Raw genomic sequence first — 26,512 nt, forward strand, 5'->3', positions numbered from 1 at the left:
ACTTATAGGTAGAGCTAGTACATACAATGCCTAAAGCCACTATTACGCAAAGCGTTTCGGGCATGTTATATTATATGATCATTATATCATTATATTCTATGATCAATCAGTGTTTTTGCTGGTATTACACTATATACACACATTGTATATACCTGTCTACATGTGTGTTCACCATAACGAACCACTAAGTTGGTTTGACGAGTCCAAAACAAGAGTGGCTGCGACACAACAGCCAGCAGACTGCTGGCTGACTCCCTCCCTCCTTAAACACTCGCCAAAATTCTGCCTGCCACCATACTGTTGTTGTTTTTAGTACACTATATACACAAATTATATGCAAGTATCTACATGTTTTATTCGCCCATAACTATACAACAACACTGGTATGGGGAGTTGAGGCAATAAGAGAGAGGTCGCCCCACATGTGACAGCTGCCTCCGTCACTGGTTCAAGGCCAGATGCACTAATATTCCTTTTCCCCTAACCATACTGTTTGTGGGGTTATTACACTATATACACACACTATATATATAAGTATCTACATGTTTTATTCACCATAACTGTACAACTTAGCTGGTATGATGTCCAAACAGCATAGTGGCCACTGCATGACAAGTCACACAGCAGGTAGCAGACGACAGCCTCACCCACTCCCTCACCTAAATGGCTCCTCCAAACAAACTCCTTTTGCTGTTATTACATTCTATACACATGTTATATATAAGTATGTACTAGAAGTGTTCACCATAGCGAACCACTAAGCTGGTAATGCGATTCCAAACAATAACATGTTGCCACACACCAGCAAGCAGATGACACTACCTTGACCCTCCCTCCCTCCCTCCCTCACCAAGATTACTCCTCCCATCATACTTCTCACATCGCAAATTCTCACTACAATCCTGGTATTATCAGAATCCTGGTCACTAAATCATGTAAATGAATAATTTTCCACATATATGTTTTGTAAAGGAACACAAGAAGCCATTTGAAGAATTTTAGATGCACGAAATAATGGCTGTGTGCTGTGGCTAGCGCTGTGAACATCTTGAACAGCATTTATTCACCGATATCTGAACATTGTACACAGTCTTTATCACAGTTAGGCTCTTCTGTAATACTATCATGACTAAATATTACCAGATACATATTTGTATATATATAATACCATATATATTTGGACATTTTTAGGCAATAATGTGGTCACAAGCTGAACAGCAGTGCTGTTAGCTCATGCTACATGTGCCAGTCTTGGTGGCTCACTCAGTACAGAGGCCTTCACACCCAGGAATGTTGCCCACGATTTTTGTTAAAAATGGCATCTGTTTAGGCGAGCCCTGAGGAAGCTAATGTGAACCCCATGTAGCCACAGGAGTTCCGAATGATACACTATACCTATGAGATCCCTGAGCCTCAAGGCTCATTGCACAGTGCAGTGGTTAAAGTGCAATGCATTACTCTCATTCGAATTAGTAGTAGGCCTAGGTGTTATGTGAAGTGAATGCCTGAAAATAAGTGTACATACTGTATTGATACTGAACAATACAAAAGAAGCGCCCAGAGGATGACGTAATCTTCAGCTTCATAAAAAGTAAGCCAGTTTATCAATTTTATTACAGTATTACAACATAGTTTATTTTTCAATAATAGATACATATTATTGCATATACATATTACATATATACTGCATTATACTGCAAATGTATATTCTATCATTAGCAGAGAAAAGGTGAACTCACAAGATTTTGTCTTGGCTAGCACTGGGATAGTGACGAGGCTCGATCGCCATTGCATGGCCTGGCCACCACAGCCTGTGTTGTAACATTAAAAATACATTACCTGTACTGTAGAGGATAAACCAAAACACATCTCTAAAATTTTATTGAGAAAACATTAACAATCATTCATTGATACACAAAATATTTAGCAATACAAAGGAATGAACCAGATTTTTTCCAACCATCTGGCCTTGATCAGACCATGTTCACGCATCATCCATGCAGCAGCTTACAGCTGGCTTAATTGTCAATGTGGTATTAACTTGGAATGCAATTACACAATGAACTGTGTTTCATTTTAGATACAGTGGTACCTCAGCTTACGAATTTAATCCGTTCCCAGGGACGGCGCGTAAGCCGAATATTCGTAAACTCAAACGAATTTCCCCATAAGAAATAAGGGAAATTGAATTAATCCATTCTAGACTCCCTAAAAAATTAACTTAAAAGTAAATTTTATACCCAATTCACCTAAATCTTTAATAACAAAGTATGTACAAGTTATTACTAACCTTTACTGATGGCATATGGAAGACGGTGAGGAGGAGGGGAAGAGGAGAGGTGGTAGTGTTTGGAAGGGAAGTCCTTTTCCATTATAATATCAGGTAGTGAGGACTTCTCTGAGGTACACTTTCTGGCATGTTTTGCCTGCATACCACTAGGACCTGCTTGTGGCTCACTACTTGCTTGTCTTACTAAGAATCTGACTAAAGACACTTGTTTTCCCTACATTTTAACACTTGTCTGTAGTGAGACATCACATTGTCATTTAAAAGGTCAATGCAACGGCCTGCTACAGCTTTATCTGGGTGAGTTTTTTCAACAAAACTTTGCAGTTCTTCCCATACTTCACACATTTTCTTAATGAGCAAGGAACATCCTCTACTGCCTCTACTTTCAACAATTTTCTTAGGTTGAACCTTACCACTGACTTTCTTGGGACCCATGGCAAGATATATAATAATAATTACTTTTATGTTCACATACCCAAAAATTAAAAAAACGCGGAAATTCTTTACAAAGAATTCGGGCTCAATTGTCACTCGGCAGGACACCTGGTAAACTGAGGTGCGATCGCCGTGCCACCACACGCTGGGACGGTCATACGCATATCAACAAACTCATTTCTCGAGGCAAAGCTTGTAACCCAATTGGAATTTTCCAAAAAAATTGGGCTCATAACCTGAAAAGTTCGTAAATAGGGGCATTCGTAAGCCAAGGTGTAACTGTATATAAATATACCTTACCTGAATGTTACTTGAAATATTACCAACACCTCAACTTCGGAATTACCGAGCCCCGCATTTAATGACCTGGGTACAGCCCCATATGGGCTGTTAAATCAAATGGATAGTGGAAACAGGTTTGGTATGAAAGAAATTTAATTTAGCTTGAGAACTGGCACAGTTGATAAAATGTAAAGGGTAACCAAGGTGAGAGATATTTTGTAAATAAAGGAAATTTCAGAATCAAGAAACTGAGGGTCACTGATGCTAGAGCACAGAGGAAGAGAGAAAGAAGAAGAGTTTTCTTAACAGGAGGAGGACGGTAGGAAAAGAAATGAATGTACTTACCACTATGCATGGGTTTGCGGTAGATAGGTAAAGGGAACCTGGACACAGAGCTGTGAACATGAACGTCAAGAAAAGGATGGAGGGAATTGCATTCCCTTTCAGCTTTGAAATGGGTAAAAGAAGCCAGATTGTTAAGAGAAGAGAGGATAGGCCAGAAAAGACTTAAAATCATGAAGGCCATAAAGTAAAAATGTCATCAACATAGTGAAGCCAGAGAAAGGGCTGAGTATCAATTGTGGGAAGAACAGACTCAAAGTATTCCATATAGAGATTGGCAGGAACGGGGGAAAGAGGTGAACCCATCTTGAGGTTATCTTGAGATGATTTCGGGGCTTAGCGTCCCTGCGGCCCGGTCCTCGACCAGGCCTCCTTTTTGTTACACATCCCCCAGGAAGCAGCCCATAGCAGCTGTCTAACTCCCAGGTACCTACTGCTAGGTGAACAGAGGCATCAAGATGAAAAAAACTCTGCCCATTTGTTTTTGCCTCCACTGGGAATCAAACCTTGAACCGCAGGACTACGAATTCGAAGTACTGTCCACTCAGCTGTCGGGCCCATAGTGACACTGAAAGTTTAAATGAAGTATTTTTCGTTGAAAGAGAAGAAGTTAGTCAACACAATCTGATGAGTTCGAGGAAAACGTCAGTGGGAAGCAGGAGAGGAAGAAGGCCCTCAGTCACCTTACAATTAAGGGAAGAGAGTCATCAAGGGGAACATTAGTACACAGAGAGTCGACATAAAGACAAAGCATCTTAGAGGAGGGCTGCAGGCGCAGTCTATCTATGAAATCCTGAGAGTGGTGAAGGTGGACAGGAGAAAAAATACCAAGATAAGGAGTCGACGTTTTAGCAAGCCTGGAGGCAAGAGGATAGCCGACAGAGCACCTTTCTTCAAGGGGCTCTGTCGGCTAACCTCTTGCCTCTTATATATTTTATAGCAGGCAGTTTAATTCAACTATGTGATTATTCTATAGTATGATCATTATAAATTCCCTTCCCTTTTGAGAGAGACAAAATTTTAAAATGTCCTTGTCCCAAGTGGGTACAAAAATCTAATGTCTAACATGATCTCATTGTCCTATTTGTGGTCAGGGCAACAAGGTAGGGGAGTTACTGATGTGCCATCCCAAGTAACCTGGATCATACCTGGAGAGGCTTTCAGGAGTTCTTCTTCGCCCCAAGCCTGGCCTGAGGCCAGGCTGGACTTGTGATAACTTGGTCCAACAGGCTGTTGCTTGGAGTGGCCCATAGGCCCAGTACAGCCTAGTTGGTCTGGCACTTCTTGCAAGAACCTGTCCAAGTGCCTCTTGAATACATCCATCATCATTTCAGCAATATTTCTAATGCTTGCTGGGAGGGTGTTGAACAGCTGTGGACATTTCATTTAAAGTCAAGGGCATTTCATTACATACAATACACTATATTTATGCCACATCTATAGGGAAGTCGTACTGTTTCCTGTAGGAGCTACATCACGTGAGCTAAAAGGCTCATGTGTTTTCTTTGTTCTTATGTTCATATTTTTATTTTGTAGGTGTTTCCCATCCAGATACAGAAGAAGGAGAAGATGAACCCACATCCATCAAATATAAACCAGAAAGACTTGTTAGTTTTCCTGGATTCAATGATCCAACTCCTCGTGGTGTCAGAGATGTGAGTACAGTAGTCTACAATGTGTTTACATTTTCCTTCTATGTTTGTATCACCCTAATCCATAGCATCAAGAAGAGATTAGTGCAAGTATTGGATGTTGTAGTTAAGGCTGGCATTCCTGGTGAGAGCCTGCCCTGCACCCCTCAAGTGAACCAGATAAGAGTTCCTGGTAGTGTGTTGAATGTGAATGTTTATATAATAACTTTAGGTTTGTGTGGCTGTTTATTGCTGTATACAGTGCAGTATTTACATTTCTGGGCAAGGCTCCCTTAATAGCTTCCCTAAGCTTTAGCTCTAGATTTTTCCAGATCACTGTTATTACGTCAGATCCTGTGTGACTTTCAGTCCACGAGAACAAGTAATTTCTGGGGGGTTGCCCCTTTGGTGACCCGGAGCTATCCAGGCTGATATGTAATACATTAGACTTTGGCATCAGTCATTGTGAATGAAGTTCATAGGCCTAGCAGGGACCACAAGCCAGAACCTGTCCCCCTCCCCCCCCCCCCTCAGAGAGGCACAAGGAGCAATGAACGTTAGAATAGCACATGTGATTTTGAGCAGTCTATGTCTGCCATTAAACGGGTCAGGCACCCAGAAAGGTAAGGTCTCACAATTCGTGGGCTTTTCGGGTCGTTTCTGACGACCAGCAGTGGCATTGGGTGGCACTCCTTCTTCGGGGGGTTCGGGGCTGGCTGGGCGGGTCTCTTCTCCTCTGCTCTGTCTGGTCATCTTGGAGTAGTGGGTACGCTTGGGCGTGGTCGAAATGACGATGGTGCTGACCTAAGTGAACTACTTAAAAATCTTCGTAAGGTTACTTTCCTGAAGTGCTCTTTGGCGCATTCTTAGCCGGTACTTAGGAACCTTCATAGCACACATACTTATGCAGAAATACATGGAGCTTCGTGAATCTAGGTCCTGGCTCGTCGTTCCCGGTAGGCATAAGGATTCCTGTGACTTTATGACCCCAAAGTAATATAGCACATAGTTTCAAGGAGCCGACGGGGCTCCTAACAGAAATGACCATCATTATGTAGCAATACCAATTGACTCATCTTAAACATGTAACCCATGATTGCAAGCTTGATGAGCTGACTCATACTGAATCACACCAATGACCACAGAGGCTTTCTAGGACCTGAAGACCAAGTAGGGATCCCAGGCCCAGGGGGCCATATGCCAATAATAATAATTACTGAATGTCCCTTAGAAATGTGTGTGGCTTCAAAGGGCATCAGTGCTATGCTGTATAAAAAAGCATGTGCACCATTGTGCACCTCCCAAACAAAGAAACCCTGACGACCCCAATCCTGAGCCTTGCAGTGGAGTCGCACACCCTTGCAGTACCCAGGTCAAGGCACCTTCCACTGGCAGGTAGCCTCTCAGAATGGGATACCAGAACTCACAAGGGAAGGTAAGCCTGTCAGGGTAGTGTTAACACCAGTGAGCACCCTACAGCAATTAGCCCTAGTCTTGTGTAGCTCAAGGAGAACAGTTTCTTAAAGTCTACACAACAAGTGAGGATATAAACACATGCTTATGAAGCAAGTACTAAAGATTGGAATAATACACAAGTAGATGGGCCTCCAAAGAACAAAGCCCAAAGAATAGAAAATATTTATCTGGAAAATAAACCAGGAACCGAAGGGAGTTTGGAGTGACTCTGGAAGAGGTGTGATCATAACTGATACCAGGCTGAATGGAGCTGGTATATTCCTGATGCTGTCACATAGTGGCAGGCATTTGCTACTAGTGGGTGAATGACCTCATTACTTGATGCATTATTTGTGGCTTTGTTTACATTTGTTTTGCTATTGTCTATTTGCTCTACTTTTCTGGTGGTGGTTCCTTAGGGAGGGCAATCATAGATCCACTTCTCTCTGTCTCTGAGGGAGGGGGACCAGGTTTTGTCCTCCAGTCCCCAGTAGGCTTTACTGACTCACAGGAGCCTGGTGTGACTGGACTGGCATAGTTATCTTGAGGTTATCATAAGTTAATTTCAGGGCTTTTAGTGTCCCCACAGCCCGGTACTCGACCAGGCCTCTACCCGCAGGAAGCAGCCCGTGACAGCTGACTAACTCCCAGGTACCTATTTACTGCTAGGTAACAGGGGCATAGGGTGAAAGAAACTCTGCCCATCATTTCTCGCCGGTGCCTGGGACCACAGGATCACATGTCCAGCGTGCTGTCCGCTTGGCCGACCGGCCCCCTTAACCAGAGTTAACTGGCCCCCTGAGTTAACCAGAGTAGCTGCCTACAGAGAGCCACTGAGTGGCCCCTCTAAATATGAAGTGATGAATTTATTGACAGTCTCTTTCCTGGTGAATCCTTGGTAGTTATGCATATCTTGAACTCTAGTGAGACCAAGCCTTGAGAAGTGTGCAAGACTTCAGAGATTCATTCTTTCATACTAGGAGTCAAAATCAGAATTTGGCTCACTATGAGGTAAAATAGCTTCCAGAATTTAGAGAGGCTACACATGAACCCACAGGTGATAATGACCCCAAGTAGAACCCCTAGAAAGGAAAGCAAGTGCAGAACTTGTTGGATAAGACAAATGAACTCGACTAACAGACATGAGAGGAACAGAAACCATCCCAACAGACAGTTACTGGGACAATCTGCCTGATCCAACTGACAGATGAAAACCTCCAGGTGAATGAGACAAAGTGTAAATGATAGCTAAACACTGACATGAAAGAGGGAGACATAAGCCACAGGAAAATTAAAATGTCAAACAGCACACCTTATTAGTGAAAACTTGGAAGTTAATGTAGAGCCAAGTACAGTACATTGTGGGAACACAAATGCTCATGGTGCATAGGACAGTAAAATGAATGTGCCCCCCCCCCCCCCCCAGCAGAACAAAATGATGGGACAAACATCCCACACAGGACTAAAAAGTAAACAAAGGACGGATCCGCCTCTAAATCCTAATGAAAACAATATATGTATCTTGAGGTTATCTTGAGATGCTTTCTGGGCTTAGCATCCCAACAGTCTGGTCCTCGACCAGGCCTCCTTTTTGTTACACACCCCCAGGAATCAGCCCGTGGCAGCCGTCTAGCTCCCAGGTACTGTCTCCACTCGATTATCCGGACTATATGGGAAGGACCCCCAGCCGGATAATCACGTATTCTGAATTAGAGTACTTTTTCACCTCTGAGTCCAAAAGTGACCATTTCCAACAATTTTTATACCATAATCATGATATGAATTGACTCACACTATTTAGTGTGTGGGGGCTGGGTGGGTGGTTAGCTGCCTAGCTGGTAGGTGGGCAGGGAAAGTGGGTGGGCAGGCAGGGATATGTGGGTTCAGGCAGGTAGGTTTAGGATGGGTGGATGGCAGGCAGATGAGCTTGGTGGGTGAACAGGTTCAAGCAAGCAAGTGGGTGGGTGGGTGAGCAGGCAGGTGGGTTGGTTGGCAGGTCTGTGCAGGCAGGTGGGTGAACAGTAGGTGGTGGGGGAGCAGGTAGTTGGGTGAACAGGTGGGTGGGTTGGCAGGTCTGTGCAGGCAGGTGGGTGAGTTGGCTATGCAGGCAGATGGGTGGGTTGATAGCCAATCAGGCAGATGGGTGAACAGGTGTATGGGGTGGGCATGCAGGTGGGTAGGTGGGCATGCAGGCAGGCAAATAGGTGGGCATGCAGGCAGGCAGGTAGGTGGGCTTGCAGGCACGTGGGTGGGTGGGCGAGACTGGACAGAGAGATCACACGTCTGTGATCTCCTTCCTGGTCACCCCCTGCCCTCACCTCACGCTAGCCTCCCAAACTCCCCTCCATGTGTGTCAACAAGTGGAGGTTGACAAGCTGTACGATGACTTTAATATATGTGCCTTAACCCTTAAACTGCGCAACGCGCCTGCAGGCTCAAGTCTGGTTTGCGCAATGCGCCTCCGGGTATTTGTATTTTTCACGTTCCATTCAAAACTCCCGCGGTTACATGGGGTTCACATCAGCTTCCTCAGGGCTCTTGTAAACAGACGCCATCTTTAAAAAAAATCGTGGTCCACATTCCCGGGTGTGGGAGCCTCAGTAGTGTGTGAGCAACCAAGGCTGGCGCTCGCAGCATGAGCGCACAGCACTGCTGTTCAGCATGTGACCACAGCATCGCCTAATAATGTCAAAATATATATATAACTTGTATTATTTAGCTATGATAGTGTTATATTAGAGCCTGAGTGTGATAATGACTGGGTACAATGTTCAAATCTCAGTGATTCAATGCTGTTCACGATGTTCACAGCGCTAGCCACAGCACCACAGCATTATTTCGTTCATCTAGGAATCTTCAAATGATTTCTTAGGTTCCTTTTCAAAATAAACGTGTGGTCAATTATTCATTTACAGGAATTAGTGACCAGGATTGTGATAATAGCAGGATTGTGGTTATAATTAGCGTTGTGCGTAGTATTGTGGAAAGAGGAATTTTGATGAGGGAGGGAGGGCGAGAATTGAGGTAGCCTCATTTTGTGTGTGTGGCTGCCACTCTTGTTTTGCTCACCATACTAGCTTAGTGGTTCACTATGGGCAACACATATGTACATGGGTATATATAGTGTGTGTATATAGTGTAAGAACAGCAACAGGAGAATGTTGAGAGGAGCTATTTTGGTGAGGGAGGTGACGTAATCGTAGCGTCGTCTGCTGTGTGATTTTTCATGCAGTGTATGGTGGCCACTGTACTGTTTGGTCACAATACCAGCTTACTTGCATAGTTCTGGTAAATAAAACATGTAGATAGGTATATAGACCATGTGTAATAAGAACTATAACAATATGGAGGGAGGAGCAATGTTGGCGAGTAAGATGTTGGAGTGAGGGACACTGACTGGGTGTGGCAGCTCTCACTCGAGATGTTCTGAATGTGTTTATGGCCAAATGCTCCTATTGGCCCATACGAGGCAGCTATTATTGGCCCATACGAGGCAGCTATTATTGGCCCATACGAGGCAGCTGCTATTGGCCCAAACGAGGCAGCTGCTATTGGCCCATACGAGGCAGCTGCTATTGGCCCAAACGAGGCAGCTGCTATTGGCCCATGCGAGGCAGCTGTTATTGGCCCATACGAGGCAGCTGCTATTGGCCCATACGAGGCAGCTGCTATTGGCCCATACGAGGCAGCTGCTATTGGCCCATGCGAGGCAGCTGCTATTGGCCCATACGAGGCAGCTGCAATTGGCCCATACGAGGCAGCTGCTATTGGCCTAAACGAGGCAGCTGCTATTGGCCTAAACGAGGCAGCTGCTATTGGCCCATACGAGGCAGCTGCTATTGGCCCATACGAGGCAGCTGCTATTGGCACATACGAGGCAGCTGCTATTGGCCCATACGAGGCAGCTGCTATTGGCCCATACGAGGCAGCTGCTATTGGCCCAAACGAGGCAGCTGCTATTGGCCCATGCGAGGCAGCTGCTATTGGCCCATACGAGGCAGCTGCTATTGGCCCATACGAGGCAGCTGCTATTGGCCCATGCGAGGCAGCTGCTATTGGCCCATACGAGGCAGCTGCTATTGGCCCATACGAGGCAGCTGCAATTGGCCCATACGAGGCAGCTGCTATTGGCCCATACGAGGCAGCTGCTATTGGCCTAAACGAGGCAGCTGCTATTGGCCTAAACGAGGCAGCTGCTATTGGCCCATACGAGGCAGCTGCTATTGGCCCATACGAGGCAGCTGCTATTGGCCCATACGAGGCAGCTGCTATTGGCCCATACGAGGCAGCTGCTATTGGCCCATGCGAGGCAGCTGCTATTGGCCCATGCGAGGCAGCTGCTATTGGCCCATGCGAGGCAGCTGCTATTGGCCCATGCGAGGCAGCTGCTATTGGTCCATGCGGGGCAGCTGCTATTGGTCCATACGGGGCAGCTGCTATTGGCCCATACGGGGCAGCTGCTATTGGCCCATACGGGGCAGCTGCTATTGGCCCATACGGGGCAGCTGCTATTGGCCCATACGGGGCAGCTGCTATTGGCCCATACGGGGCAGCTGCTATTGGCCCATACGGGGCAGCTGCTATTGGCCCATACGGGGCAGCTGCTATTGGCCCATACGGGGCAGCTGCTATTGGCCCATACGGGGCAGCTGCTATTGGCCCATACGGGGCAGCTGCTATTGGCCCATACGGGGCAGCTGCTATTGGCCCATACGGGGCAGCTGCTATTGGCCCATACGGGGCAGCTGCTATTGGCCCATACGGGGCAGCTGCTATTGGCCCATACGGGGCAGCTGCTATTGGCCCATACGGGGCAGCTGCTATTGGCCCATACGGGGCAGCTGCTATTGGCCCATACGGGGCAGCTGCTATTGGCCCATACGGGGCAGCTGCTATTGGCCCATACGGGGCAGCTGATATTGGCCCATACGGGGCAGCTGATATTGGCCCATACGGGGCAGCTGCTATGCGGTGTTCTGAATGTGTTGATGATGAATGTATATAGTGTGTGACAGTGTATAGTGTGTAAATAGATTGTATATATACACAAATTAGCATGATACATAGTAAATATGTGCTGCATCTGTGTACACAAGTTTCATGCACGTAACACAGTGTCTACGGACAGTACGGATGTTGAACTGCGATATTATAGTGTACGTGTTCATTATACAATGGATTGGCACATAAAAACAATGAAAATGTATTTGGAAAGGTGCGCAAAAAATGAACGAAAATATATTCGCGGCAACTCGCGCGCCCCGCCCTGAGCGCCCCACCGCCCCCGAGAGCTTACAGCACGGGCGCACGGGGAATGATGACGTCACGCCCCAACTTCCGGACCCCATAGCAGCCAAAGTAAGTACAATTTCGACTTTTTTTTTTTACATACCCATACTGAGGGAAGGGTTTTTGACACTTTAAAAAGAAAAAAGAATTTTTTCCAGAGAATTTATTTCCTGCGCACTGCGGGGGTGTCACATTTGGAGGCAACGCAGTTAAGGGGTTAAACAAAAAAATGCGCCTGAAGTTCTCTTAAATCCCATTTTATTTTCTTGTAAATATTTAAATGAATAAATAGCAAACCAAATATTGTACTGTTCTGTTCAAATATTATAGTGTTATTTAATATTTGTAACTAGCTCTCCACAGCAATAAGAAAATATAATTCTTGCAACACCTCCAACGCCACCTTCCTTGGTAGGCTTAAGCGAGTCACATCTGTTACCCCACACGCTCAACACTTCATCCTCCCTCCTTCCCTTCCTGACCGACTGACTCCCTCCTTCCCCTCCTTCCCTTCCTGACCGACTGACTCCCTCCTTCCCCTCCTTCCCTTCCTGACTGACTCCCTCCCTCCCTCCTCACCTCCCCTCACCTCCCCTCCCCCCCTCGCTGACCGACTGACTCCCTCCCTCCCTTCCTGACTCACTCCCTCCTTCCCTTCCTGATCAACTCCCTCCCTCCCTCCTTCCCTTCCTGATCAACTCCCTCCCTCCTTCCCTTAGGGAGGGAATTATGGACAGTTGAACTGTGACCTTTAAGCAGTGTGCGTAGGAGATGTGGGGTGGGTGGGGGGAAGTGTCGGTGGTGGGAGGGGGGAGAGGGGGGGACGGGCTCACTCAGATAACCCTACACTCGTCACCGATAGCCAGACTTGTTTCTTAAATTCTGGATGTACAGTACATGGTCATATATATTTTTGGTTACAGATTTTGTTTAGCAATATTATCAGCACTATCGTGCGCCGGGCATGCGCGCCGCCAACTTAGAGGACAAGTGCGCGTCGACACTGAAATGTGTGTGTGCTCGTTTCAGTTTTCTCACCTCAATTCTCATACTACGTCGTTCGTTTTGGTATAATTGTGTTCTCAATAGAATTCCCTACAGGTGTATATGGATATAATGTCCAAAAGCCCGGCGTGACTCCCAACAGCAATGCCTAAATTCGGCATAAGTTACCCGTTAGCGCACAAAATCAGTAAAATGTGTTTACGCGTTTCAGTTTTCTCATCTTAACACTTTCCCGCGCCGGGGAGTTAACTGTATACTACCAGGTGAATTTGCCGTTCGTTTTGGGCGACCGCGCAGCGACACTAAAATGTTTATAATCTTTTGGGTCTGCTCACCTTAATATTCCATGTATGTATTTAAATTTGGTATCAATTTATTCACAAGAGAATGCTCTAGAGGAATATATATGTAAAATTTCACCAAACCCGACATGAGACCCACACTAAATAAAAAACTATGGCAATCGTTAGCCGTGAGCGTCAAGCCGCGCTGAAATGTTTATGATCTTTTCATGTTTGTCAATCCCAGAATTGTGCTACGTCGTTAATTTCTTATACAGAGCATCGCTTGGTTTCCGAACCCCTTGGGGACGAGACCCATCGGTTTTCGTGTAAGTTCGTAAACGAGAAATGGAGGAAAATAGACAGAGAATTTTTTTTTAAATCTAACAAAAAATTCTAAGGGAAAAAATCGACAGATTCATAGCATAAATGCAACAAATGAAATAAAGTTCATTGTGTAATTGCGTTCACTCACCCCCACCCTTCCTTCCCTCACTGCTTCTCCCCCTCACTGCCTCTCTTCCCTCTCTACCTCCCCCCTCACTGCCTCTCCCCCTCAATGCCTGCCATCCCTCCCTCACTGCCTTCCTCATGACATGAGAACAGCAGGCTATGGAGGAGGGGGAGCTACTAACAGGGTCGGGAACTACTAACGGGGTCAGGAACTACTAGCGGGGTGGAGGCTGTGTAGAGGTGGACATATCTGACAGCGCCTGCTCACAGATGCCAACTGTGCATAATTCATAAATAAAACTATATTTGTTTAATTAATAAATAGGAAATCATATAACATGTTAATGATTAATAATGTATATTAATATATGAAAATTAACATTTTGTCATAAATATTTTACAACTAAGATTAAAATATGTAATACAATATGGGCGATAAGTTTGGCAACCAGGGCCTCGTAGCCTGGTGGATAGCGCGCAGGACTCGTAATTCTGTGGCCCGGGTTCGATTCCCGCACAAGGCAGAAACAAATGGGCAAAGTTTCTTTCACCCTGAATGCCCCTGTTACCTAGCAGTAAATAGGTAACTGGGAGTTAGTCAGCTGTTACGGGCTGCTTCCTGGGGGTGGAGGCCTGGTCGAGGACCGGGCCGCGGGGACACTAAAGCCCCGAAATCATCTCAAGATCTCAAGATAACCATCGCCTGGTCAGCAAATCCTTCCTTAATGCCTCCCTCACCACTCCACCAACGGGGGGGGGGGTGAGAATTAGTGAGAGAGGAGAAATAGTGGGAGAGGGGGAGAATTAGTGAGAAAGGGAGGGAGGGGAAGGTAAGGAGAGATGCTAGGAGGGAGAATGGGAGAATTAGGGAGGGAGGGAAAGGCAGTCAGGCAGCCTGCCTGCCTGCCTGCCTGCCTGCCAGCCAGCCAGTCTGCCTGCCTGCCTGCCTGCCTGCCTGCCTGCCTGCCTGCCTGCCTGCCTGCCTGCCTGACAGCCAGCCAGCCTGCCTGCCTGCCTGCCTGCCTGCCTGCCTGCCTGCCTGCCTGCCTGACAGCCAGCCAGCCTCTCTGCCTGCCTGCCTGTGCCAATCCCTGCCAGCCTACTTGCCTGCCTTTCCCTCCCTCCCTACCTCCCCCCTCCCTTTCTCACTCATTCTCCCTCTCTCTCTCTAATTCTCCTCCTCTCTCTCATACTGCCTTCCATCTAAGCTCCCCCATCCACCCACCAGTCAACCATCACTGACACAATGCGTGCATTTAGAGCTGACGTGGTGCCCAGATGTTTCTTGATTGTGCAGATATGTAAAAAATTACAAAATGAACTCTCCAGCCTCGTGACAAATCAAAATAATAGGAATAATAGGCCGTGAATCTGTGAAATCACAGGGTAGAAGGCGGCAAACTGGACCATCTCCCACCCATCACCACGGGCCGGCGCGACACTTGGCAGATCGCTTCCTACCCAAACTTTGTTAGTGTAGCATGACTCCCCAACCCCAATCGGGAAACTGGAAGTTTCGGGTAACTAAAGTTCGGAAACCAAGTGGTGCTCTGTATCACTGTGACCGCAATAAAATTCCCTTCACGGACATATGCATATAAATGTAGAATCATGATCGTGGCCCACCTGCAAGAGTGTGGGAAGTGGCTGAAGTGTTACCTCTTACGGCACACCCGACGGCAGACCGGCGAAACACCTTTTGAAAAGTGTATATTCTTTTCACTGTCCTGACCTTAATTTTTGATGTACGTACTTAAATTTTGTACCAATATGTTCGCAATAGAATGTTCTAGAAGAACATATATATAAAATGTCACACAAGGATGCGTTTGGCCGGCACCAAACTTCATTTATTACACTCGTCGGGTCAACATTTTACAATAGTTTTACCACGAAGATACAAGCGAACTCCGTTCTCCCAAATAGGCTGTGTGACTATTAGAGAAAACGAAAATTTTATGGCAAACAAATTTTATGGGATTTTATAGAAATATTTTTTTCAAATGCCGCTTGAGGTGCATTCAAGGGAAAAATATATGTCCTGCTCAAGTGACATATGGGTGCTAAATTGTGCGCAATCTAAAGGCGCTCATTTTAAAACCACTACCAGATTGATCTGATAAAATATTTTAATGAGTGACTCAGCGCCGCGTCGTCGGAGAGGAACCGGGAGAAAAATGAGTGACTAGAGATCTAGTCGTTAACGCGCGAAAGTGTTAATTCTCGTGCTACGTCGTTTGTTTTGGTATCATTGTGTTTGCGATTAAATTCCCTGCAGGTGTATATGCATATAATGTACAAAAGCCCTGCGTGATTCTCCGCAGGAAAGCCTAAAGTTACCCGTAAACGAGCACCAATTGGCACACCACAACCTAATGTGTGTACTCATTCAGTTTGATAACATCAATTTTCATGTTACGTCTTTCATTTTGGTGTCAAATTGTTCGCAATATAAAGGCGTGTATTTTAAAACTAGTCCCATAATAATAGAGCAATAATTGGAATTTTAACAAATATTTTAATTGTGTACGCTTTTCATCACAAAATTATTTATATCTTTCCAGTGTTCTGACATAAATGTTTGTGTTACATCTTTCATTTTTGTATCAAATTGTTCACAATGTAAAGGCGTGCATTTTAAAACTAGTCCCAAAATAATAGCACAATAAATAAAAATTTTAACAAATATTTTAAAATTTTGACCAAAAGCGTATTTAAAATCTTTCAAGTGTTCTGACATCAAGTTTCGTGTTACATCTTTCATTATAGTATCAAATTGTGCGCACTCTAAGGACGCACAGTTTCGTGTTACATCTTTCATTATAGTATCAAATTGTGCGCACTCTAAGGGCTCTTATTTTGAAACTATCCTGAAGTTGATCAGATGAAAAATGAATTTTATACAAATATTTTTGTATTGGACGCAAGCGCTATCCACGGCTAGGACTCGAGAGAAAAAAAGTGGACGTGAACGTCGTCCACGGCCATCGATTGTGTTAGGATAATAAAAAGTTATAAAAATACTTGTTTCATGAATGCTTTATTGTATTAGAAGGAAATTCTCCAGGCTGGCAATCTACTGCCACCTACATCTCTTGGGGAGGGAGGGAAGGAGGCAGTGAATGTGGGCAGGACAGAGAAGTGATGAGCAGTGAGCGGTGACTCACTCCCTTCCTGGTGGTGGTGTACAATGAGTGTTAGGCCACTGATCCAGCCACACACCCTCTGGTCCGGCTCCCATGAACATTTTGGCCGGATAGTGAGATAACTTTATCCGACCACGATTTTAGCCGGATAAGGGCGTTTTCCGGATGGTCGGATTCCAGATAAGCGAGTGTCTATAGTACCTATTTACTGCTAGGTGAACAAAGGAATTAGGGTGAAAGAAACTCTGCCCATTTGTTCCCGCTTCTACCAGGGATCGAACCCGGAACCTCGGGACTAAGAATCCGAAGAGCTGTCCACTGGGCTGTCAGGCCCCTACTGTATAGGAACTGCCAGAAAGGGTGGGGTGGCTGACATAGAAGCCTAGTGATGAACCCTGAACACTATGTGAAGTGACAGAAGCACCAGAAAAGGCCCAGTGTCAAAAAACACAAGAGCCACAGTCTGTAAAAATGCAAACAGCAAATCTGGCTTTAAATTTGGTGGGGAAAACCATTGTGATCCAACCAACAGAGTGAAGAGGTAAACAATCTCCTGGAACAATCAATGGGATTCAAGTGCACTCACAATTCAAGGTGCAAACCACCTCCATCTACATTATTGAAATCATGTATGTGAACACTGTTTATGAATGCTAATAATGCATAGCAATAAAATTTAGGCTGGAGATTATCTTTGACACCATAAAAGTATGTGCTCAAATTCAAGAAGGGTTGATAACTGAAAGCTATTAAACAGCCTCAGAGAAGATAGTCATTGGTGGCTGTTGGTTTCCACAATCAGGAATTTTTATTTTTAAATGCAGCAATAACAATATCAAGACCTAGGCTCACAAACCAAGTCTCAAAATGCTGGAAAGGCAGAGTGTCCTGATGTAAGAAGTCGGACAAAATTAGGGGCACCCAACAACCACAAAGAAAATACATCTAATAGCTGTTGATCTTCACAATGAGCACTAAGGAAGAAACCCCAGAAACAAAGCATAAGTGGGTTACAAAGTGACTGGGCACCATACCATGAAAGAAATATTAAAACATGGTAACTCCTGCACAGACCAAGTTTCAATACTAATAAGTCAAACCTATTAGTATAATAATCCTGAAAGAATGGGTCTATGTAGAGCTGCAGCATTAATAGGTGGACACCCAGCATAAAAGTAACGGCAACAACCTCCCAAATTTATTAATTTAAAATAATTTATTTTATGTAACCTCCCCAACGCTGTGCAATGTAGTGTGCTGGTGTTTTCAATAGTTCAGAATTATTGTTGGCAGATTTAGTTTTCAATGATCCTTTGGAGGGGATATGACTTCATATCTCATATGGGATATGGGGGTAATAATGGGTAAAAAAAATTCTGATGGATTATGGTATGCTTTCCAATGAGCTTTGTTTCCTAATTTATTAAAAAACTAGCGTTAATGTAATGAAACGCCATTTTCTGGGCGAGGCCCAGAGGCTCCTCGGAGCTTATCCAGGCTGATATGCTAATGTCAGACTTTGGCATCAGTCATGCGTATGGAGTTCTGTGGGCATCCCAGGGACCATGAGCCAGAACCTGGCCCCTTCAGAGAGGCATGGGGAGCAATGGCCTATAGAAACCCCCGTGTGGTTGGAAGCATTCTATGTCTGCCATCGACCGGGTCAGGCACCCAGAAAAGTAAGCGTCCCAAAACAAACCCCTATTCTGGTGAAAATTGCTACCAAAAGCCGAACAAGTGGATAGAACTCCCCCCAAAAAGAAACGAGCATGACATCACACGTCGCCATGCTGCTGTCTGTGCAGCTCCCCCTTCCCCCTCCCAGGAAAGGGGTAGCCGCAAGCCCCTCCCAGAGGGTAGAAAAACCCTGGCGGGGTCCAACGGGGCCCGAGGCCCTCCCTAAGTCAGTCCCCTCACCAGCCCCGGGAACCCACACAGCAGGTCCCGGGGCCGAGCCATCCCCCTCAAAGCCCCAGCCTCGCAAGGAGAAAGCCAGGGCAGCTGGACAATTATTAAGGAAGGGAGCCCACTGGCAGACTCATACAACACAGCTTGTGGAACAGGCTCGAATGCCTCCGTCGCTACCCCAGAAGGGGAATTCCCTGAGACCACCTGAGTCTCAAGACCACCAAAGCCCGGTCCTGACTCCAAACCCACAGACGGTAAGGATCCAGATGCAGAAACAAAAGGAGGGGGGGGGGGGACCACAACAGGGAAAAAACAAGGGGTTGCGTTAGGAAACAAAACCGAAGCAATCAACACACCCCCCCCCCTAGCCCCGTCACACCAACCAAAACGGGGCAGCCCTGGAAGAAGGCTGCACGGGGCTCTTCCTTCTTCCAATCGGAAGAAGGAAGAGTACTCCGTACACAGGGGACAAGAACCCAGGCAGACCCCATCCCACCCCCAGCAGGCAGACAAACAAAAAAATGAAAACCCCGCAAGAGGACAGCGTACCCAGGCAGAATAGAGCCGGCTGCTATGATTGGTGGAAACAAGCTGTGCACAACCCTGCGCCTCCTACCTGTGCAAACTGCCCCTCACCCTAAGGCGAATAAGGGAGACAAAACAACCTAGCACACAAAGGACAGCCGAAAACTAAGCAGTAAATGGCCTAGCAGAGGCAGAACCCAAGGAACTTGGGGAAGGTGGCCCCAAGCCCCAGGGATAGTACTTAATGGGCACCTAGGGAAGGAATCCCTAGGCGCATGCAGCCTGAGTACTGGTGAATCACTCCTGGCTCACGCACCACCTAGAAGACAGTCACCACACAGTAGGTACAGTACTGAAACAACCACCAGAGTCAGAGCACACGACCGTTGCCTATAGCATCAGCCACAGAACTGAAGGGTGGATAGCCAGGTGGGGGTTTGGGGCTCCCCTTCCCCCTCCCTTGGAGGGGGAAGCTGCGCAAACACCGGTTCGGCGACGTGTGACATCATGCTCGTTTGCTCGTTTCTTTTTGGGAAGTTCTATCCACTTGTTTGGCTTTTGGTAGCAATTTTCACCAGAATAGGGGTTTGTTTTGGGACACTTGCCTTTCTGGGTGCCTGACCCAGTCAATGGCAGACATAGAACACTTCCGACCACACGGGGGTTTGTATAGGCCATTGCTCCCCCATGCCTCTCTGAGTGGGCCAGGTTCTGGCCCATGGTTCCCGGAAGGCCCACAGAACTCCATACACATGACTGATGCCAAAGTCTGACATTAGCATATCAGCCTGGATAAGCTCCTGGGAGCCAAAGGGGCTCCCCCCCCCCATAAAAGACAATTCGCAAAAAACCAGCGTTGAATGTAATGAAATGCCTTTTTCTGGGTGAGACCCGGAGGTTCCCCAGAGCTATCCAGGCAGATGTGTAATATATTAGACTTTGGCATCAGTGTGAATGAAGTTCATTGGCCTGCCAGAACCTGGCACTCTCGAAGACGCTCGAGGAGCAATTGCCTATAAAATAGCACATGTGATTTGGAGCATTCTATGTCTGCCATCGACTGAGTCAGGCACCCAGAAAGGTAAGCATCCCAAAATAGACCCTTATTCTGGTTGAAACTACTACTACTGAAAGTTTAACAAATGGACAGAACTCCCCAAAGAAAAACAAGCAAACGAGCATGACGTCACAACTAGCTGCGCCGCCGTCTGGGCAGCTACCCCCCCTTCCTCGGGAGGGGGAAGGGGTAGCCCCAGACCCCTCACACCAGCAACCCACACCTTCAGTTCTGAGGCTAGATATCAAAACACGAGAAAAAGCCGCCAACCGGAGGGAGGGATGACAAGGAGCCTCCAGGTCTCGCCCAGAAAATAGTGTTTCATTACATTCAACGCTGGTTTTCTGGAGGGGGAACCCCTTCGGCTCCCCGGAGCTATCTACCCAAAGACAAGGACAAAAGAGGGACAAACCCAGGAGGCAGAAACCATGCACCCGAAACCTGAAAGCCTGACAACTGGCAACACCGAATGACCCCCACGGACGACTCCGAGAGACCCGAACCCTGGAACAGGGAGGAAGGAACCCGGGCAACCCAAAGCGCATCCATGGCCACAGAGGCCGCAGCACGCAGGTGATGGCTGAGAGCCACAACCCGACTCAAGTAGATGCATCCCCGCCCAAATCAGCCAAGCATCAACAACCCCAAAGACCCCTCCAGAAAACAGCCGCCCCAACCTCGCCAGAAAAGAAGAGATGGCTGCAAACGAACAAACCGATCACCATAACCCAAAGGAGCAGAAATCTCTGAGAAGAAACCTGAACTGAAGAGCCACATCAAACTGAGGGTAAGAGAGATAAGAGAGCACCTTGACCAAAGACCAGGATGGCTCAGGCAGCACATGAGCAGGCCGGAGGTGAAACAACGCTAGAGACAGCTCGCGAAACGGTGCAGAAAGAACATCAAAACTGAAAGCAAGTCGTAGCGGCCCTGACAGTGCCACACGATACAAGGCGACAGTATGCATCAGAAGACAATGGTCCTGAACAGCCACAGGAGAAAGGCCAAGACCACCTCAACAAATAGCGCAGTATACCTACGAAGAGACAAAAGAAAAAAGGAAGGACCGCCAGTAAACCACATACTGCCACCGAGATGAAGCACACAGGTGGGACACCATCAATGAAGGTCCAAATAAGGGCAGTAGAACTTCTGGTTGCAATTCTTTTACCATGTCGTAGTGCAGTCGATTAGGGCAGCGTCTGGGATACTCTCGGACGTAGGTTTGAACCCTCGTCACGGCCCTTGTGGATTTGTTCATGTCCAAGATATTACTTACTTTTACTGAAGACGCTTGATGGCGTATGGAAAACGGAGAGAAGGGGGGAGGAGGAGAGGTGTTTGTGTTGGGAAGGAGGAGTCCCCTTCCATTATAACATCAGGCAGTGATGACTTCTCTGGAGTACACTCTGGCAAGTTTTGCCTGCACACCACTAGGACCTGCTTGTAGCTCACTGCTTGATTTTCTCACTAAAAAACAATCCATAGAGAATTGTTTGTCCCTTCGTTGTAACACTTGTCTGTAGTGAGGCATCACATTGTCATTAAAAAGGTTAAGGCAACGGCCTACTACAGCTTGCTCTGGGCGAGTCGTTTCGACAAAAGTTTGGATTTTTTCCCACAGCCTACACCACTTCCTAATCATTGAGGAAGGGACATTCTCTACTGCCTCCTCCTCCCCTGAAGACTTTTCCTCAGCTGCCTCTTGTTGCTGCTCATTGTGAAGGGCTAGGAGTTCTTTGGTGGTCAGTTCTTTGCGGTGTTCCTCCACATCAGGACCATCTAACTCCAAACCCAATTTCCGGCCCAGAGTAACAATTTCCTCAACAATAGGCACTTCAGGTTCAGGATCAAATCCCTCAAAGTCTAGTTCTGAAACACAATCAGGCCACAATTTTCTCCAGCCAGCGGTCAGGGTTCTTTGAGTCACTTCTTGCCAGGCTTTGTCAAAAAGTTTTAAGGCACTACAAATGTTAAAATGTTTTTTTCCAGACAACGAAACGACCTCTCTTACCCAGGCTCATGGAGTGGGTGACCAGGCCCTTCAGTCTGACTGTGATGGAAGACCGGACTCTGTAGCCCCCACTACATTGGGCCCAGACCAGACTAACCCCCCCCCCCCCAACTCCCCTTCCTTCTCCCTCCTCCCTCCTCTGTGGTAGGTTCGAGCCTCAAGTCCCCCCCACTCCCCCCCCCCCATGGTGACTACCTTGTTCCCTGGCACGGCTCCTTCTCTCATTGTGACTACTGCACCTTTTACCCCCCCCCCCTCTCTAGGGGTATGCACTACCATCCCTGCCACGGCCACTCTTCCGATCCCTTCCATACTAATTCATACCACGCCTTGTTTGGTCTTGCTACATGGGCTAAATACTTAGATCTTCACCATCTGGATTCTACTCCTGATGATTTCTCCCTCCATAGGGACTTTGTTGATTCGGTAGATGCCTCTGTTACTTTTAACCCCCACCCGTCTCGATACACGTGTCGTTGCTGCTCCTTCTCAGGATGCAGCTACCTGCTTAGCCGCACTGTCCAGCATTAGGGAGACCCCTGTTCGGGTCTTCAAAAACGCTCGGTTAAATGCTAGTGTTGGCACTGTTCTCCTCCCGCAGCATGTTGCAACTGGTGTTAGGGATCTTAAGGACTGCCACGAGGATATTAAACATATCCTCGAAGCCCAAGGCCATTCTGTCCTCCAGGTGGACACGATCACTCGACCCCCTTGTGGTCGTCGCCGTCAGTCCCTTCAAGTTGTGAAAATTACCAGTGATAGTAGGACCCTTCTGCCCTCTATAATTCTTGCTGGTGCCAGATGCTCTGTTCAAGAGTACATTCTCTTTCCCTGGCTTTGTAATAAGTGCTGGAAATTCGGGAGTGTTGCCCTCAGATGCTCCAGTATTGTGTGTATGCCGCATGTGTGGGGACGATGGTAAATCTAAGTCAGAGTGCTCTTCTCCCCAGGTTTGTTGCCTCAATTGCGGTGAGATCCACCCTACCTTTTACCATGCGTGTATACACTACAAACTTGAAGAAGCCGTCCTCAATTTGAAACACCGGGATCATTTGTCTTTTCATGAGGCGAGACTCCAAGTTCACCGTCTCGCCCCTTTCACTGGCGTATCTTATGCTCGCGTGTTGCGTTCTTCCTCTCCTCATCTTTCCCACCTTCCTCAGTCTCACAACTGTTTCTAGGCCCCTTGGACCCAGACACGCCCACCGCCTCCTTCCCCTATTCCTTTACGTTCTGTCCCGAAGGGTTCCTCTTCTGGTTCTTCATCTGGAGTTTCCCCTTCTTCCTACCCAGTCTGTCATGTCTCCTGTGTCTTCTTTCGCCATCTCTCTCCAATTCTCCTTCCCATCCCTCTCCCCAGTCTCTTGGCCCTCCATGTCACCTGCCTGTCCAGGCTGTTGTCCATCATCCTCCCAACAATCTTCATGTTGTTCACTCCCTTTCTTCTTCTGTTGAGACAATTGAGTCTGTCACCTAGTACGTTGTTGCTGGAACACCTGTCTCTTTGAGTCAGAAACATAAGCCTGGCTCCTCTCCTTTCTCCTCCCTGGTGGGTAAGAAGGCATTGCTCTCTTCCTCACCCCCCCCACCTCTGACTCTATCGCTCCGTCCCCTCTCATTTTGGTGATCGGGCCCCGTCCCTGCTATGGAGGTTTCTTTAGCTCCCGATTCCTTCTCGGTTGCTGCCCTTGCTGAGATGCGCTCCCCAGCTTCTGCCCCAACCAGGAGGAGGAGGAGGTTGTCTCAGTTGTGTCCTCCTCCTCCTCCTCCGAACCCTGCCCGTCCGCCTCTAGTCTGTCCTCCCGCTCCCTTCCGTACTCAATTTACCCAAGCCCCCTAACCCTGACTTCGCTGACCCTGATCCTGAGCTTATTTAACATGCTCTGTTCTTTTTTACCTTTGTTTCTTCATTGTTCTCTGTTGCTGTCCTGTCTCTTTTTGATAATGTCAATTCTTCAATGGAATATTCGTGGATTTTATGCCAACTTCCATGAACTCCAGCTTCTGATTACACAGTTTTCACCCCTTTGTGTATGTCTCCAGGAGCCGATGCTTGGTGCTTGTCCTGGTCATTCCTTTCTCTTCTTCCCCCCTCCTCCCAGCTTTTGCTGGGACCCATAACTCTACTGCTCTCTTGATTCGTACTGATATTCCCTTCATCCCCCTACTTGTTCCATCGCCTATCCAATGTTTTGCTGCTCGTGTCTTTGTGAGTAAATGGTATACGGTTTGTTCCATTTATCTTCCCCCAAATGTCCCGCTTTCTCTTCCTGATCTTGAGCATCTACTGGACATCTTGCCAGAGCCTGTGCTTCTGTTGGGTGATTTCAACTGTCAACATACCCTCTGAGGTGATGTTCCGAAAGACACCCGAGGCCGCCTTCTCGTACCATTCGTTCTCTCCCCCGTCTCTTCTGAATACTGGTTACCCCCACTCATGTGGACTCTCGAACTTGCACCCTTTCCTGTCTTGATCTTGATCACCCTCCGTTCTACTCTCTCCGACCTCTCCATTCTGCCTCTGTTTCACGCCCTCCTCCTTTTCCATGACACTGTCTTCGACACTGCCCTCTGTTCTATTCCTCGCTCTACCTCCCGGAGCACGGTGAAGTGTGCTCCCTGGAGGAATGCGGACTGTGCTTGGGCCGTCTGCTGTAAACATGCAGCCTGGAAGAATCGCCTACGCCGCAGATGGCTGATTCTTTTCTTTTGTTTCGGAAGGCAAATGCAGTGGCCCGTAGGACCATCCGTACAGCTAAACGTGAGAGTTGGAAATCTTGTGTTTCCACAATTACATCCGATACTCCTCTGCCGCAGATCTGGAAGAAAATCCGCTAGATAGTGGGTAAGTTCGTTTCCGATGTCTCGCCAGTCCTTCACCTCCGTGGTGCTCTTGTGGCAGACCCAGTGCAGGTCGCGACCAAACTGGGTTCCCACTTTTCGACTGTTAGTTCTGGTTCTCATCTTCCTCAGTCTTTCCTTCTTGATAAGCCTGTTCTTGAATGTCATCCTTTAGATTTCCGAACCCATCTCAGACTTTCCTATAATGATCCCTTCTCTCTCTGTGAACTTCAGTCTGCTATGGCCCTCTGCTGTTCTACGGCGGTGGGCTCAGATGATATTCATTATGAGATGCTTTGCCATCTCCCTCTATGCACGTCTCGGTACTTACTGAGTCTGTATAACCAGGTCTGGGAGTCGTCGTCAGTCGCTGAGGACTGGCTCAATGCAGTTTTACTCCCTTTGGAAACCGGGGTCTCTAGGAACATCCCTAAGGACTTCTGCCCTATTACCCTCACAAGTTGTCTGCAAACTCTTTGAAAGAACAGTTGGTGTTCATCTGCTGTGATTCTTGGAACACTATCACCACCTCCTTCTCAATTTGGTTTTTCCAAGTGCCGCAGCACAACAGATATCCTGGTGAACTTAGAGGTCTGTGTTCGTACTGCTTTTTCTGCGTAGACCTCCAGTGTTGCTGTCCTTTTTGACCTGGAAAAGGCTTAAGACTCCACCTGGAGATACCATATTCTGCCCCAACTTTGTTCTTTTGGCCTTCGTGGCACTCTCCCTCTCTTCCTCCAAAGCTTCCTCTCTCGTCGTTCCTTTAGAGTGAGGCTAGGTGCCACTCTCTCTGCCTCTTTTTGGTAATATGAAGTTGTATTCCAAGGTAGAGTTCTGAGCACTACTCTTTTTCTGGTTGCCCTCAATGGTCTTTCCTCCATCCTTTCTGGCATCTTCTCCGCTCTTTATGTCGACGATCTTGCCCTTTGCTGTTGAGATGATGATTCGCCTCTCCTTCAACAGTGGCTTCAACTTGTGATTGATGCCGTGTCGTCTTGGACCACCGATCAGGGTTTCTAGTTCTCTACAAGTAAGACTTGTGCTATGACTTTTGCTTGTAAGTGTGTCGTTCTTCGTCCCTTTTTGTTGCTTTATGGTCATCCCCTTGTGTACTAAGATTTCGCTAAGCTTTTGGGGTTAATCTTTGACACTCGTTTGTCTTGGTCGCCCCATACAGTACCTCTTACCTTCGAGTTGAATGCTGTAAGGCCCTTAACCTCCTTAAGGGGGCGTCTGGTTGGCATCTGGGTCCAAAAATGCAAAAATGAAAACTCATTCGATTTCAATCAAACTTTTTTGACAAGTTCTATATGAAAAGTGTTTCATCTGGTCCAAGTTTCAGCATTGTAGCATAAATAGGAAGGGAGAAAAAAAATATTGAAGTAGTTGTGAAAATTATGCAAAAATGGTCAAAATCGATTATCAATCAAGTGTCAACTGAAATCATAACTACAACTCTTTGCTATCACAATAGCATATATTAAACAAATATTATTATTAGTTTAATTGGAAAAAAATTTTAAGGAAAAAAAAAAAAAAAAGGATTTTTTTTTTCTTT

At 46.8% G+C, this 26,512-nt stretch overlaps 1 protein-coding gene across 3 annotated transcripts in view; it reads left to right on the top strand.

The window, feature by feature from the left end:
- The window catches only part of LOC123757631 (zinc finger CCHC domain-containing protein 8), a 124,585-nt gene that overhangs the window by 92,653 nt on the left and 5,420 nt on the right, over positions 1–26,512 (top strand). For all 3 annotated transcript variants that reach the window (XM_069326942.1, XM_069326940.1, XM_069326941.1), the window contains one exon: positions 4,886–5,004. In XM_069326942.1, the coding sequence (XP_069183043.1) occupies positions 4,886–5,004 (119 nt within the window). The remainder of the gene's footprint in view (positions 1–4,885; positions 5,005–26,512) is intronic.

This window comes from Procambarus clarkii, chromosome 19 (assembly GCF_040958095.1).
Source record: "Procambarus clarkii isolate CNS0578487 chromosome 19, FALCON_Pclarkii_2.0, whole genome shotgun sequence".
NCBI classification, from domain to species: Eukaryota; Metazoa; Arthropoda; class Malacostraca; order Decapoda; family Cambaridae; genus Procambarus; species Procambarus clarkii.